Raw genomic sequence first — 17,446 nt, forward strand, 5'->3', positions numbered from 1 at the left:
CTCTCTCTCTCTCTCTCTCTCTCTATGCATTGTCCCCTACTAAAGGTGAGGGGCTAATTTTTTCTTTTTAACTACTTCTATCCATCGAGAGAGATCAAAAAGAAATAGTTTTTCTTACCATCCTCAAAGGTCACATATGACCTTTGGCACCAAAGATACATGTGAAGTACTATGTGTGGGGCTGATAAGTAATTCTCAACGCTCAAGGACCATGGTGACGAGATTCAGAATGGAGAGCCCACATTATGACTGAGAGAGGAAAGTATGTAGGTCAAGTCCCATCTCCCAAATCACTTCTTTATGTCTTGCATCCATTCCATGCTCTTGAGTTGCGATCTCTTCCAATTGAGGTTATGGGCATAGCAAACTCCCTTCCCAGCTTCCAAACAACACGTAGCACATTCATGCCACTTGAGCTTGCAAACAACGCATAGCACATTCATGCCACTTGAGAGAGAGAGAGAGAGACAGAGAGAGAGAGAGAGAGAGAGAGAGAGAGAGAGAGAGGTGATGTAGACAGTTGCACTACCTTGATAACTATACACCCTGGCTGTGGCTATTTTGTTTCCACAATGACTTCATTTGTTCCTCATAAGTTTTTCAATCCCATGTGTGATGTTGTAATTTCTCGCAACAGATCAACCAGCTTGTAACAGACCTAGAGTAATTATTGACAACTTGCCTCTCTAACATAATACAATTACTCCAAGACGAAAGACCCCAGAAAGCAACTGATTGCATTTGCTCAATTTATCCACATGCTGGTTGCAACTCTCAATGTACAACTTGATCACAAAGAGTCGAGTCTTAGATTCCGGCAATAAGAAGAGAACTTGTGTCCTCTTGTTTTGCCTTGGCATGTCCCTGGGCCAATGAGAGCTTTGTCCTCTCTTTTTCCCCCCCCTGGGATGCCATTTCATACTACTGCATTTGAATAACTCAAAAAGTCATATTTTCCATAGATTTGTTACAATTGTCAAATACCATGATGACATTTTGAAATAGGAGGAATTTACTCAAGGTTCAAGACTATTCATCAATGCATGAAGTACTACAAAGCTACATTATAAGATGGTTCAGTAACCATCCCAATCAAACGAGATTGTGTGAAATGGAAACCACTGCTTTAAGAGTGCAACCGTAACCGCATGATTGGCTTGTCCATAAGCTTGTGAGAACCCATACACAAGAATGACACGTTCAGTTACATGATGGTCTATTCGACCACCACCCAACACTTCAACCTGTCATGAAATATCCACAAAGGCTATTTCATACAACCACCTGAACTGATTAAAGAATTCAAGCATGCAACACATATTAGAGGATACGATTGAAATTTTACAGCGCCTTACTTGTAGTTTAAGCGCCCTAAGCTTGTCCGTTGTGTGATTGAAAATGTCCGCATGATATGACATTCTCTTATTTCCTCGGACCACCTGAAAACAACTATCAGTTTTCCTTGTAGCAGAATTTTGAAGCAGTGCATGGCAAATAAACTTTGAAGGAACAATTAAATCAAAGCACATACATCAATTCCATACCTCGAAAATTGAAATAACTCAATAACAGGCAGCAGAGAAGACATATTCAAGACCATGTAGCTTAGCATACACTAATGAGGGCACACTCAACTCCAGTACATGGATACTATAGCAAGTGAATAGTATATTAAGATTGCAAGACTATCTTACCAATTTCTGATTTCCCTTGCCGTCACTAACTCGAATAAGAATGTACTTGAACACACCTACACAAAAAATGGAGTCGGGTTTAGATCAACATGTGCATGAGATTCACCTAGCCTGCCTCTTTGTAAATATACCTTCATCTATCTCCACAGAAGAGACTTCATCGCCTCCCCACTCTGTGTTTTTCTGATAGGATATCCACCATTGCATGAGAAAATTTGCAACAGCATGGCTACCTGGAACACTGAATGGTCTATTACCATTAAGTGGCTGGTTTTGAAGGACTGCTTTCAAGTAGCTTCTGTGAATCCATCTGGCATCCTTTTGACGAACCAAGAATTAATCCTTGTGCAGTAAGAATGCACATCTGTGCGGAAAAATTAGGCAATGTGATTCTCACCTCAAGCTCCTTTGTGTCAACTGCAATTGTAGGAAGTTTTGTGTTCTCCATTAACACACGGAGTCCCTCGTTGCCGACTGGTACAACATCATCGACGAACTTAGGAAAGCTTAATTGTTTCTCTTCAGCCTCAGCCATGAACCCCACCATTAGTGATTGAGGAAATGGCCAAGGCTGGCTCGCAATATACCTGAACATTGAAATATATCATGAGCAAAATCCTTGAACGCTGATATGTAGAGATCCACTTGCACAGAGGTGCTTGTGTGCATGCATAAGCAGTCCGAAACAAACGTTACACTTAAAGATGAATCACACCACCACGACTAACATATTCAGACACAGTTCTGAGAGATTTGCACCTCAATCCGTCAAGTTTCACTTTTATTCCAGACTCTTCTTGTATCTCCCTTGCAGCCGCTGTTTCAAAAGTCTCTCCAACCTCTACAAATCCTGCCAATAAGGAATATCGGCCTGGCTTCCATCTGCTCTGATCACAAAACATATATTCTCTCTCTCTCTCTCTCTCTCTCTCTCTCTCTCTCTCTCTCTCTCTCTCAGAAAAGGGGCTGTATTCTATACATAAGAGACCTCTGGAGATGCACTATGGCCTACCACCCAGAGGAAGTACAAAAGTGGGCTAACAAGGTGTGAACTATATATACATCAAGGTGGCCTATATGATGAATGTAAAAGGAGCCACTGTGGGGGAGCATAATGCCATGTGATGTGGCCATGATCTCGACCGAAAAGAGCTGACGTCTTGCCCATCTGTGAAGAAAGACATATCGACGCTGCTCCGCTGCCCTGTAGGAGCCGGCTGAAGAATCTCACTGACTGCGAAGAGTATGCAGCAGCTCTGTCCAAATGGCTGTCAAAACGGTGGACGTAGGGGAGGACAGAGCCCAGAATGTGGGCACAACAAGCCTTCCACGTGGTCCAAAGCGTGATGATGCATATCATGGTGAAACTGTGTCTTGGTGGCAGAAATCCAAGGCATAACCTGCATCTGGTATCATTTGTAGAGTACCTGATCTATATCCTAAGGGAGTAAGCAGGAAGACCAGATCTGTTGGCAAGCCCTGAAAAAAGGTCTGTGATCCCGGAAATTGCAAAAGCCATGCGACTGCCCCCCACGTTACAAACCCATCGTGGATGCCCACTCTAATCAACAAACAACAAACTGCCATCCACATTGGCTGCGCATATGGACAAACCCAGAAACAGTGCCGCAAGGACTCCAAAGTACATCTCTGACAAGTCAGATAATGACCAATGACTGCTGCCCAAGTGCCTACAGGCAATCCAGCATGTGCTATCATCCACATGAAAAAACTTATCCTGCGGCTGAACCGGAGGGTCCAAATGCATGACCAAAACTGACGCTGGAAAGCTGGGAGGATGCGTTGATCCTGCCACACCTCTAATTCTCCTCCCAAGGGAGACTGTGCACTCAAGAAAGGATAGAGGGGCGTCATCATCACTCAACGAAGGCCAATGCCACTCTCTAGGATCCTAGTCCAACTTAACAAGGGGTTTGCCCTACCAAATCCATAGTCTCCAAAGTAGAGCCTCCTCAACAGTGAAAACGGAGTCGACACATGATTTCCTCTAGAAAGAGCCAACCACTCTAACTGGCTCACGCGGTCTTGTAGGTCACGCTTGCTGTGAAACAAGCGTCGTCGCCGCTCCACAGTGGTCTGTCGGCAAGCCTCAGAGGACGCAATGATGCAGTAAGCACATGGGACGTTATATCTGAAGAAGCAGTGCGTGTCCAAGCATCCTGAATTAATTGAGACAATGAAGCATCTTCTAACACCAAGTCAGGTATACATGATTCACATCTAGGCATAGAGGAAATTTCAAAACTCAAGTGCAAAGAAATTGGGGCATGATCAGAGAGCACTGTGCCAAGCCAAATCGTAATTGTACCACCATGGGATGCTGCCCATGCACCCACACAAAATTTGTCTAGTCTCTCTAGCAGATGACTTGATTGCCATTTAAAACCCCACGAAAACTGCAATGACTATTGAGTGCAAGCCATAGAGGAAATATGCCAAGCATCTGTGCCAGAAACTGCAAAAATGAATCTGTCCCAAGCATCTCTCACATGGTGCTATATATGGTAAGGATGGGGGTTGAATGGCACGCCAATCCTCACTAGTCTCTACATTGTTGAAATCACCACCGACAACCCACAAATCCACATGAGGCAATGCATGTACAATTTGTTGCCACAACTCAGCTCTCTCTTGGGCTGAGGTGGGGGCATAGATGCGCATCACACCACCCAAGGTATCATCAATTCCTAGAGTAACCCACATCACCCTACCATGTACTGAAGTACCATGGTCACGAACACAATGGCACCAACGGGGTCCTACTAAAATACATACACCACTACTATGGTATGTCTGTCCAATCGCACTCTCCCAAAATGTATGAGAATCTCCGGGTAGCAACTTGCCACATCTCTGGTAACTATCCATACAAAACTTGTGTTCCTGCACAAGAAGGATACTCGCATCTTGATCTACATGTGAGCGAAAATCCCTGCGAAGAAAATTCTGTTTGGGACCACTGATGCTACTGTGATGCAAGCCATTAACATTCCAAGTGACAATATGCAAATCCATTTCTCTCTCTCTCATGACTCTAGTGGGGGTCAACGAGCAGACACATACGAGGGCCTGGAGAGTAGGCAATAAGAAAAGTGGGAGCAACGGAGAAACCTCGAAAGAAAGGGCACTCATCCTCCGTTTCTTGGAAGCGAAGGACTTCTTGAAGAAGAGACCGACTCTAAAGAAGACTGGCATCTTTCTTGGAGATGACGTCACCCTCTCGCAGATTGCTCATATGCAAGAAGTAATGCCGGATATTAGAGCAGCAAGGGAGAAAGGGAAGATTTGTTTTTACAAGGATGGAAGGGTGGTGATATTGGAGCGATGCTCCGCATGACGGTGCGAGACCTATGGGACCACACTAAAGATGGCAACCTGGGATTGTAATGGGTCACTTCGCCTTGATGTAGCTACCTTTGAGGATAGTTTCATAGGGAGAGACATCATTTTTTACTCTGAGATGCATCAAGCCCCTAGGCAATCCATGCCACAGGTGAGCGGATATAGATGGGAGCCTGAGACAAGAGACCAGATCGGAGCATCGAGGACGGGGTTCAGGGGGAGTGGCAGTTCTATTCAGGGAGGAGTTGCAGCCATCGATATATATAGCGCGCAAGGATGAACAGGCTAAGTACATGTGGGTGAGGCTCAGGGCACAGACGGGTAGATACCTCTACATTGCTATTTGTTACTTTCCTCCTAGTACGTCAGTATATGCATCACCTAGAGGACAGTACCCCTTTGATATTTTGGATAATGACATATGGGAGTTTTCTAAGGATGGTGACATTATCATACTAGGAGACTTCAATGCTAGGACTGCCCATCACCAAACAATATTTTATGATACTTCCAAGGAGATGCTTAGGGAGCTGGACGTTACAGAGATGGGCCTATCCAGACTATCACAAGATGAGTACACTGAGTATGGCAGATACTTGATAGATATGGGAACTGCACATAGATTGGCCATTTTAAATGGTCTACTAAGATTCTCAACAGCTGGAGGTTTTACTTGCTTTCCGCACCGACATGCTGCTAGTACAGTGGATTATGTAATGACCCAACTAGGTCTCATTCCATTCTTTCAAGACTTCATGGTGGGCACTAGGCCAGTTGGAGTGGCAGTTGATCATGCTATCCTGTCTTTCACCCTGACGTTGTGGGCGGGATGGAAACACATAGAACGCCTCTATAACGATCTGACACACACTCTTGGGAAGATACACACACACACACACTATGGGGCACCACTCGGCTTACACAACACACCTGGCCGAGACAGGGAACACACCTATGGAGTGAGAGGAGAGAGACTATCCACTTGCCCACTCCACACAGACACGCACACACACACACACACCCCCAAAAAACTCAGCTCAAAAGAGGAGAATTTCTGATGTTTAGATACAATTGAGCTTGGGCCAACACCAATGGGGCAAATAGCTCACACAATATAGGTAAAATAAGCCAGATACAATCACAAACTAGAGCAGAAACTTCACTCATAGGAGAAACTTACACAGAAAAACAGCAGGAAAAGAGTGAGGAATTTGGCAAAATGGACAGCGCCATCGCGTCCGGAACGGCCCAAAACCCCAGTCTACAATGTCAAAGTGCTCAAATCCGACATTGGATGAGCAGTTTACGACCAAAACAGGCTCCAAAATGAGCAAAAACACACCTGCGGCTATTCCTCCTCTCTTCTCTACGTTTTTTCTGGTCTTCTCTCAATTTTTTCAGTTCCCACACTTAGCTTTATTACTTGGGCACCCTTGGCCTTTTAGATGACCTCAAACGGACCCCGAACAGGCCAAAAACTGACCTCGCAGTGCATAGTTGTCACCTTTTTGCATCATTCGCACACCTGGCACTCAGCTTTTTTCCAATAATGCATCTCGCCACCACGTGAAGTGGCCCCAAAAAGTGATCCTAATGATGACCTTTCTGCATAACTCTCACAAGAAAACACCCACGTTGTGTCCGTCCTCATCCGCGTGCAAATATTGACCTCGTTCGCCCTCCTGACGCCACTAGATGCCATCAGACGCACCTGCTGACCTCATGTCGTCGGCCCGCGGATAGCTTCCTCGAGAAGTTTTACGCGCTACCAACTCTTTATTGTAGAAAAAACACACTAGTACTGATAATAGTGAAAATCGCTGCACTATATGCAAATATTACACTGGCCATCACTAGCTCTACTTCCGAGAACTTTCTCTCCGCTACCAACTTCACTCGGCTTGCACAATACACTGGCCTCATATAATGGCTGCCCTTCCCCTTTTGCAATAGCATGGCTCCAATGGCATCATCCCCTACTGAGGGATTACATAAAAAACTTTCTCCCAATCAGGAGCCTGCATGGCTGACAAACCCCCTATCACCTCTTTCACCTCTTGAAACACTTCTTCACACTTGTCATCTCATTGCAATGGATCATGCTTTGCCACTTGTTGTAATGGATAAAGAATCTGAGAAGACAATGGAATAAACCTTGCCATGTACTTCACTTTGTGTATAAAGGTTGCCAATTGCTTCGTACTCGTAGGTGATGGAAGAAGAATAATAGACTTAACCTTGTCTGGATCAGCCTCAATGCCATTTTCTGACACCATGTGGCCCAATAACTTCACCCTTGGCTGTGCTAGATGACATTTCTTTGGATTTAGTTGTCCTCCACATTCATCATATCGAGCCAATACCATCTGCAGCTTCTCATGGTGTTCAGCCCTACTGCTATAAACACAGAAGTCATCCATAAAAGCTTTAACACAACTACCAATGAATGGTTCCAACACCCAATTTGCTCTTTCTTGATAGAAGGAAGGTCCATTTGACAACCCAAATGGCAATACTGTGTAGCAATAGCAGCCCCATGGCGTAATAAAAGTTGTCTTTGTGCGGTCTTTAAGAGCAATCTTCAATTGAAAATAGCCTGAAAAACCATCACACACACTATACCTCTCATAACCTGCCACTGAATCCAAGATCTGATCAATGAATGGAAGAGGATATGGGTTCTTCTTAGTGGCTGCGTTTAAGGGTTTAAAATCTACACAAATTCTCCACTTCCCATCCTTCTTTGGACTGACTACAACTGGACTCACCCATTCTGTGGTCTCCACAGGGACTATGAACCCTGCCTTTAATAACTTGTCCACCTCTTCTCGCAAGGCTTCCATTTGCTCTTGACCCATCCTTCTTAGCCTTTGCCGCACTGGCTTAGCACATTCTTTCAGCTCTATATGCATCTCTTCGCCCTTGAACCCTCTGATCTCTTCATATGAAGTAATGAACAAATCAGGAAAACTAGCCAACATGTGCAAATATATATCGTTCTCCATAGTTGAGAGGTCTCCACTGATCATTTGTGTCATTAATTCCTGCTTCTTTGACAACTCAACCTTGGTTTGCATCAGCCCTTCAATCACTTCATAAGGCCCTTCACTTTCATCTTCAACCTCATTCGCAAATGCAACTAAACTAAACTCCTGGATTTCTTTGTCCATCAAAAGAAATGCAACATCAGCATCCTCATCACTGCTGGTAGTGCTATCACTATCCTCATCTGTCACCGTGGAAGAGTCTTCATCACTAGATTCATCCTCATCTTCATAAAGCTCCTCTAATTGTTTCCTCGTGTCCATATTATAAAGCTTCTTGGTACCTGTCTTTCCATAGAGGGTAATCGTACCATGTCGCCAATCTTGAACAGCTCCCACTGCACGTAACCATGGTCTGCTCAGTATAATAGGATATGCTCCCAACCCTGCTAGCATCACATGAAAATCAACCACTGCCTTTGCATCATATGCCTCCACTTCTAAGCTCTTTACAACACCCAAGCATTTTACTTTTTGATGGTTTGCCAATATGATCCGAAACCCTGACACCCCAGCCACTGTGAGACCCATCTTCTCAATGCATGAGTGTGTTATGACACATATTTGGGCTCCGCCATCCACATAACCTTATCCCAAATTTTTTCTTTTATGCCACACATCTACTATTGGACAAATGTCTGGTAGCTCATCCATTGCCAACACCTTTACTGAACCTCTCTCTGGCTCTTTCTCCATTGGGTTAACCATCCTCTTCCACTGTCGCTTTAGCTTAGGCACCATCTCTATAAGCTGCCCAAAAGTAACATCTGCCTTCCTGCTCGTCAGATCCTCCTTCAAGTCATAGCTTAATTGCCCATCCCCTAGTGGAAAATCTGAAACATGAAACTTTCGACAAGCTCTCCTTTTCCTCTTGGCCTTGACATCCTCGCCTTCATGGCTCTTTCCTTTCTTCTTACTAGGACCTGGGGCACTTCTTCCTTCCTTTTCCTCTGTGGTCCTCTTCCCAATAGGCATCACTAATGTATCCTCTAGCTTTGATGCCTTCTCCAAGGTGACTACACTTAGCACTTTTGTCTTTCCTTTTTCCTCCTGGGTCAGTCCACTGGTTCCTTCGTCTCCCTTAATTTCGATGCCATAATCATTTGACCTGGTTAACACCTGTCTTGGCAATGGATACATGTCTCCCCCCATCCTTGGTGGCTTATCACATTGCGGGCTGATGTGACCCAACTCTCCACAATTGTAACAGGTGGGCGTCTACCTCCAAAACCTACCATTGCTTTGTCCAACACCATTCCTAGGTCTTTCTTCACCTCCTAGCTGATTTGCATACCTCCCTCGACCTCGATTATTTCCCACTTGACCTAGCATGTTTAGGCTGAGATTCTTCATCAAATCTACCATTTGCCTCATGTCTTGCCTTAGCCCATCATCTTGCACTGATGTAGTGACCACTGCTAGCATAACCTGAGTAGTAACAGGAACCAATGGTTCATGATGAACCCCTGACATGCGACCTTGTAAAGACTCTATAGGCTGAAATTCAGACCTCATTGGCAAAGACTCCACCCCTAACTGGCTCATTTTCCTCAACTTCCACTCTTTGTTCCTTGCTACCTCTATTGCATCTTCATATGTCCTAGGCTTCTTTAGCTCCACTCTCCAACGTATATTCTCCCAAAGACCAGCTAAGAACCTGTCCTTCTTCATCATGTCAAGCGGGGGTACCTGTGGTGCTAAGGCCTTGCACATTCGCTCCCATGCCAATGAAAACTTACGTATGTACGCATCTACTGACTCACCTTCCTTTTGCACCAAAGCCTGAACTTCTTGCCACACTTTGTCAGGATCTTCTATCTTCACAAACTCCACTTCCAACCCATGTCGTAGATTGTCCCAACTCAACCTTACAGGTGGATCAGCCACACGCAACTCCTCTTCAAATGCTTTAGACCAAACTCGTGCATCACTCTTCAAACAAATTTGGAGAAGGCGTAACATCTGCGCAGGGTCATGAATCTGGTTGCTAATGCAGGCAGCCTCCATCTTTTCCAAAAATTCTTCCACATCTTCATCACTTCTTCCATGAAACTCCGGATAAGAGAAAGCCATGGCTACCCAAATTATGATGCTTTGAGAACCCCTTCGAACACACGTGCAAGAACCCAAAACTTTTCACTACCCAATCCCCAGAAACTTCAATGGAGCTCAGCTTTAGATAAGGACAAACACATGCACATCAAATGAGTTTTCATAGTTAATCATCGGAATGACAACAGGCAAAGGACATTCCAGGATCTCTCTCAATCTTCTTGGCCCAAACATAAAGACTATGCGCTGCTGGAAAAAGATCTTCCTGGACACATGAACATTAATCTGAATTCTTTGAGTTAAATGAAAAGGAGTGAACTGAGGGCCATTTTGATCATCCATTAAAGCCAACCATGAAGCTCCCAAGAAGGCACACCTGACTTATCCTCTGATTTTTTGCCCAAATTTCAGCAGCATAACAACATAAATGGCTCAAAATACCAAAAAACCAGCCATCATAACTTGGAAAAATTTTGGCAGAGTTTCCCCAGAAGTAGAGCAGTGTGAACCCAAAATATAGACTGTCTATGTATGCATAAACTGCCAACAATAGAACCCGAGCATCAATTAGGAATCACTAGTACATAGCCTATGGCGAGGTCACAAAAAGGGTGCTCCAGCTACCTGTATCACCGAAATGATCTCTACATTTGAGAATCCCCCAGCTCAATAAAAACCTCACGCTATCGACCCTCACACGAAGGCTAATGCAAATCGCGTATAGTCAAGTCTCATAAATGACTATCTTCCAGACCAAGTCTCAAAAATGGCTCAGACTGCCAAATACAACCAAGTATGGCTCCACAAAGGCGTACAATGGCAGTTTCCACAAGTAACGTACAATCCAGCAGACAATGCGCTCAAACAGGCGCCAAGTGATGCATACCCACAACAACTGCAAGTGACATCACTGCTAGTACATCACTGTACTCCAGCTACCTGTACCTGTGTGAATCACCTGTACTTGTACCTGTACCTTTCTCTGTAACCTGTAACCTGTAATCTACAACCTGCAACCTACAACTTGTAATCCCGAAGCTCGAAGCTCGAAGCTCGCAGCTCGAAGCTCGAAGCACGAAGCTCGAAGCAGATCCTCCGTGGGGGCGACAAAAGAATGTAGGCGGGATGAAAACACACAGAACGCCTCTATAATGACCCGACACACACTCTTGGGAAGATACACACACACACTATGGGGCACCACTCGGCTTACACAACACACCTGGCCGAGACAGGGAACACACCTATGGAGTGAGAGGAGAGAGACTATCCACTTGCCCACTCCACACAGACACGCACACACACACACACACACACCCAAAAAACTCAGCTCAAAAGAGGAGAATTTCTGATGTTTAGATACAATTGAGCTTGGGCCAACACCAATGGGACAAATAGCTCACACAATATAGGTAAAATAAGCCAGATACAATCACAAACTAGAGCAGAAACTTCGCTCATAGGAGAAACTTACACAGAAAAACAGCAGGAAAAGAGTGAGGAATTTGGCAAAATGGACAGCGCCATCGCGTCCGGAACGGCCCAAAACCCCAGTCTACAATGTCAAAGTGCTCAAATCCGACATTCGATGAGCAATTTACGACCAAAACAAGCTCCAAAATGAGCAAAAACACACCTGCGGCTGTTCCTCCTCTCTTCTCCACGTTTTTTCTGGTCTTCTCTCAGTTTTTTCAGTTCCCACACTTAGCTTTATTACTTGGGCACCCTTGGCCTTTTAGATGACCTCAAACGGACCCCGAACATGCCAAAAACTGACCTCGCAGTTGTCACCTTTTTGCATCATTCGCACACCTGGCACTCAGCTTTTTTCCAATAATGCATCTCGCCACCACGTGAAATGGCCCCAAAAAGTGGTCCTAATGATGCATAACTCTCACAAGAAAACACCCACGTTGTGTCCGTCCTCATCCGCGTGCAAATATTGACCTCGTTCGCCCTCCTGACGCCACTAGATGCCATCAGACGCACCTGCTGACCTCATGTCGTCGGCCCGCGGATAGCTTCCTCGAGAAGTTTTACGCGCTACCAACTCCTCCTTATTGTAGAAAAAACACACTAGTACTGATAATAGTGAAAATCGCTGCACTATGTACATGCTGTCCTACCTGTACACATGTGGGCCCCACGTAACCACCTGGCTCTGAAAAACGGGCAATTTCCTTGCTCCAAAAAACTCCTGACAACGTTTCAGTTCAGCACAGCTCCATTAGGAGAGGTCCCCACGCATACTCGGTATACTTTCATGAGGGAGATGGATTCTGTGTATATGGATGAGATATACAGACAGCTATGCACTCAGAGCCAGGACGGCCACTAGCTGAACTCACTCAGATATTGACAGAGACGCTCTATGATGCAGCATCGGAGGCATACCCCCACAGTCAGCCTACACGGAGACAGTCTGGGAGCCTGCCCCAAAACAGTTGGTATGATGAGGAATGTAGAGAGACAAGGATCAAATTACAGAGGGAAGTGCTCATGGGTATTACCACACATAGACAGTCACGGATTATCTTTCGCCGCCTAGTGCGACGAAAGAAAAGAGCTTATCTATCTCAGCTAGAGCGGAGTCTGTATCAGCTATTTATGAGTCAATACTCAAGCGAAGCATGGAGGCTATTCCACGAGCATTCACCACCACCAACGGTCACCTCCACAGAGACGTGGGGGGAATATGCCACATCCCTCTACACAGCATCAGGGCAAAATTGAAAAACCTTTGTCGGACCCACTAGACACATGCCCGGAGACATGTACTTTCTTTACTGCCGAGAGGTTAAGGAAAGCCATTGACAGGATGAAGACAAGGAGAGCACATGATCATCATGTTCTGGTAGCAAAGCACTTCATCCATGCCAAGGACATGCTTGCAGAGCTTCTTGCTAAGATGTTTAATCAAGCTATGTATGAAGGCTTTTCTCAGACTTGGAGTATGTCTATGATTGTGCCTATTTTCAAGTCAAGAGATCCCATGTCTCCCGAGAATTATCGCACCATCATGGTTGGTCACATTGGCTAGGCTGTATGCATCCGTCCTTGAGCAGGAGCTGAGTAGATGGGCAGAGCGAGAGGGCATACGAGCACCAGGGCAAGCAGGATTCAGGAGAGGTTTCTCCACTCTTGACCAGATTCTAACACTCAGAGCTATTATTGAGGAGGGTAGACACCATGGCAAGAGGATCTATAGTAGCTTTGTGGATTTCCGCAAAGCCTTTGACACAGTGCCGAGAGTCAGACTTATACGCAAACTACAAGACATGGGTGTGCCTATAGAGCTGATATGGGGTATTCTAGCTTTATACAGGACAGTGATGGGGCGGGTACGCACTACTGAGGGAATGTCTGACATAGTCGACTCCATTATTGGAGTGAAGCAGGGATGCCTTCTATCTCCGACTCTTTTTGGGATATATGTGGACAAGTTTTCAGACCATGTAGAGCGTCAGGGAGATAGAGGGGCTCAGCTAGCAGAGACATGGATTCCATTGTTACTATATGCTGATGATATTGTGTTGATTTCTGACTCTCCAGAGGGGATGCAACATCATTTAGATGCTTTGAATACATTTGCTCATGACAGTGGATTGTCTGTCAACATTGGGAAAACCAAGGTTATGGTGTTCAACACCACACCACACCACAGTGGGTCAGGAGGTCAACACCCACATTTACGTATGTCCGGGAGACTGTGGAGTACACAGACGCATATACCTATCTTGGGGTAGTTTTCGGTGGACCGGTGTTTTCACTGAGGAGAGCATCGGAGACTAGACTGACAAGAGCATATGCCGCCTTGGGAGGACCGGAGAGGATGTGTTCGCAGGTTCAGTTTCAGGAACCGCGAACAAAGCTATCTTTGTTTGTGATCACTTGCACTCTCTCATTAAAGGCACGGAGGCTCTCCCTTCCGTCAGTAAGAGGAACCTTGAGCACAGTTCGGAGCACTCATCTTGAGCAAAGTTCAACATTCACTTCCGTTGCACCTTACATTGATATCAGAGCTTTGGCAGTGTTCTGTATCATTCAAGGAAAGAACCACAAGAATTATTTTGCTTGTTGCAGTCGCACGTAACCCAAGTCCTCTTGGGCTTGTCAATTCCTAATCGTGTTTTTGAAGAGTGACAGGAAACCCAAGAAAGAAGGGCTTGTCCAACCTCCCCTTGTTCTCTTTTCACTCATTGAGAGCCGGCCGTGCACTTAGCGGCCGGCCAATCGACGTGAGGTGGGAAAAAGCAACCTTGGTGTGAGCCCAAGGCCGTCAAGGGGTGCACCCACGGGAAAGAGAAGATCTTGGGTGAAGAGAAGATCCTTCTCTAACACGGATTGCAAGCGAAAGAAGAACCTCAAGAACTTCAAGAACTCAAGAACCTCAAGAACCAAGAACCACAAAAACCCAAATTCCTCGTGAACTTAAGAACCCACAACTTCAGTGTATGGTCATTACCCAAAGCGGAATGGCCACTTCGCATGGAGGTGATGAGCATGGCAGTGGCGAGGAAGAATTTTCCCCACCAAGAGGTTTTCTGACCCTCCCCCTTCCCCATCTACCCCACAAATTGCACCAACTCCTATGGAGACTTTGGTCAAGCCGATGATGGACATAATGGCACAACAACAAGAAGCGTTAGCAGATTTCCACCGCAAGAGAGTTTTCAGCCCTAGCGTTTTCGCATCAGCATAGCGTTTTGCAGATTCACCGCGACGGAACACCAAGAAGCACTAGCATTTTAAGTTTTCAGCAGTCAAACACCGCAGAAGAAGTCCCAAACCTCGCAAATCTCACCTTCCCGCCGCAGATCCTCGCCGCACGGTCAGATCCCGCGTAGTTTGCAGTTTCAGCCCGGAAAACGCAGATTTAGCATCTGCGTTTTCAGCGCGTCGTCGTCGCATCATCGCCATCGACATCGTCACCGACATAGAGTCACAATTCAACAGATAAAGATTTGCAGATTTCAGCCCTTAGCGTTTTCAGATTTCAGCCCGTCTCGTCGTCGTCCTCATCGTCATCGACATCGCCAGCAAGTCCAAGCATTGTAAAGATTTGTGCAATCAATAGTAGACCGCTCTCGCCATAGAGAGTGGGGCCTTCGGAGGAGGGTTTGACAACTTGTTTGGTGCCGTATTCTTCTCTCTCTATCTCTCAGCCTCAACACCTTCATTGACAGTGTTTATCCACTCTGTTTTTGATCACTTGCCCTCTCTCATTAAAGGCACGGAAGGCTCTCCCTTCCATCAGTAAGAGGAACCTTGAGCACAGTTCGGAGCACTCATCTTGACCAAAGTTCAACATTCACTTCCGTTGCACCTTACAAACAGTCCCAGCTTACAGATTTTTTCCAGAGGACCACCCCTCCCATATCCACCAAAGAAAGTGACTCTCCAGCAGGCTGCGACCAGCAGGGCAAGACGACGCCCACGTGTTCCTTTTTTTTTTCCGAGAAAAAGATCCTTCTATTAGTTACTGAAAACTGCCCATAGGCTACATCCACCTCTGCAAGAGAGGGCTACAACAAGCATGATGGGGAGACTCTCCCAATGAAAAAACAGCATATATACAATGAGGCTAAATCAAGAGATGGGGGGAGGGAAGAGCCACACAGGTGGACAGTAGTGCCATCTAAGCACCCCCTGGACTATGGTGTAGAAAGGCCTAGGGCGCCAGAGTCGAAGGAAAGCCTCGCGGCGCTCCTGCATGCGGTCGGAGCTGCCCTGTAGTCCCTCAAGCTGTCCTCTGAGAGTATGGATCAGCTCTAGCCAAAAGTCATGAACAGTCTCTGCTGGTGGCACAGGGCGAGCCTCAGAGATGCGGAAACAGCGGGCCGGCCAGATGAACCAGAGAGTTAGGCCCCTGATGAGCTCCCAACACTCCTCTCTCTCACTGCACCACTCCTGTGGAGTAAGCTCTGTAGCAGGCTGGAGTGTAGGTCGCCCCCCCTGCATCACTATCATCTTGCTAGTGGACGATAGCTCAAACTGAAGTGCTGGGCCCGTGAGGGTGGACCAAGCCGCTGCCCCCCAAGTGTACTGTCGAGCCGTGGAGAGGGCAGGCATCAGCCGAAGAACTCGTAGCCACACCTGTTGGGCCGAGGGACAGTCCCAAAGACAGTGACGCTGACTCTCCACCAACTGGTCACAGGCTGCACATGCGGCCGACAGACCACTATGCACAAGCCAGCTCCCTACTGCTGTGGCTCTGTGTGCAACCAGCCACTGGAACAAAGTGACGCGCCTAGGCTGTCTGGAGTCCCACAGCCTCTGCCAGAAGGCTGCCAAGAACTCGACTGTGAGGCCCTCCTCCTGCCAATGACGTGCTACAGCGGGGCGGGCCTCTCTCTGTGCTACAAGTACATGACGTCCAAGCCGACCAGTGTACTGCAAGAAGGGGACTCCTGGGCGGTCTGCAGAAGAGAAAGGGTCCCTCCATAGCCACTCACCAGGATCCCACTGTACTCGTGCCAGTGGACAACACTCCCAAGCCCATAGCCTCCAGTGTCCAGTCTCAAGAGCTGCTCGGTTAGGGTCTATGACGCAAGTCCTCCCACAGATGCCCACAACTCGGATCCTCTGGAAACAGCACTCTGCTACCTGCGGGGCCTCTACTGCAACTCGCTGTAATCGTCCCCCACCCTGAAGCTCGAAGAACAGGGCTGGGACAGTCTCTGAGCAGGCCCTGACTGAAATGAGAACCTCCAGTCCTGTGAAGGCTCCCATCCATTGGGGTGCTACTGGCTTGAGAGGCGTGAGCCACTCAGCTGGAACTGACTCTGAGATGTCCTGACACATGCTCTGCACCCCTCTCATGCCCTGTAGCTGGACACCTTGCACCTCCTCAGACAAACCTGTGAACTCAAGCCAGTCACCTAGAGAACGCGCTGGACCTGCTGCCATGGGACCCCAAGAAACATGAGGCCGACTCCCTACCAAGTGGCCTCTCTGAGTGCTAACCATGGGGTTCCAGACGAGGGGCTGCGGTAGGCGCTCCTCCGTGCACGTCGGCTGTCTCTGCTCTAGGCCACGCCGTAAGAGCTCCCAAGATCGAAGCAGACTCACAACGAATCGGTCCTCCAGTCTCCTGCTCAAACCAACTCGGCGCAACTCTGTAAAGATCCATCTGGTCGAAGGTTGCCAAGGACCTCCTGACTAAGGCACCCTGGCACAAAGCCTCTGCAGCAAGAACTCCTTCCAGGGCTCCTCGCCTAGAAGAAGTCCTCTGACGATGACAAACTTCCCAAGAAGGGCTCTGCTCTGCTGTGCTAGATCAATGATCCCAAG

At 46.8% G+C, this 17,446-nt stretch overlaps 1 protein-coding gene across 2 annotated transcripts in view; it reads right to left on the reverse strand.

Annotated features, from left to right (window-relative positions):
• Positions 1–713: 713 nt before the first annotated feature.
• The window catches only part of LOC147453265 (nudix hydrolase 19, chloroplastic-like), a 117,688-nt gene continuing 100,955 nt past the window's right edge, over positions 714–17,446 (reverse strand). For both annotated transcript variants that reach the window (XM_086519130.1, XM_086519129.1), the window contains exons 8-13: positions 2,454–2,581; positions 2,092–2,281; positions 1,826–2,012; positions 1,695–1,750; positions 1,356–1,439; positions 714–1,244 (exon numbers count right to left, since the gene is read on the reverse strand). In XM_086519130.1, the coding sequence (XP_086375256.1) occupies positions 1,077–1,244; positions 1,356–1,439; positions 1,695–1,750; positions 1,826–2,012; positions 2,092–2,281; positions 2,454–2,581 (813 nt within the window). In that variant the 3' untranslated portion in view covers positions 714–1,076. The remainder of the gene's footprint in view (positions 1,245–1,355; positions 1,440–1,694; positions 1,751–1,825; positions 2,013–2,091; positions 2,282–2,453; positions 2,582–17,446) is intronic.

This window comes from Adiantum capillus-veneris, chromosome 8, assembly GCF_014529385.1.
Source record: "Adiantum capillus-veneris isolate H3 chromosome 8, ASM1452938v2, whole genome shotgun sequence".
NCBI lineage: Eukaryota > Viridiplantae > Streptophyta > Polypodiopsida > Polypodiales > Pteridaceae > Adiantum > Adiantum capillus-veneris.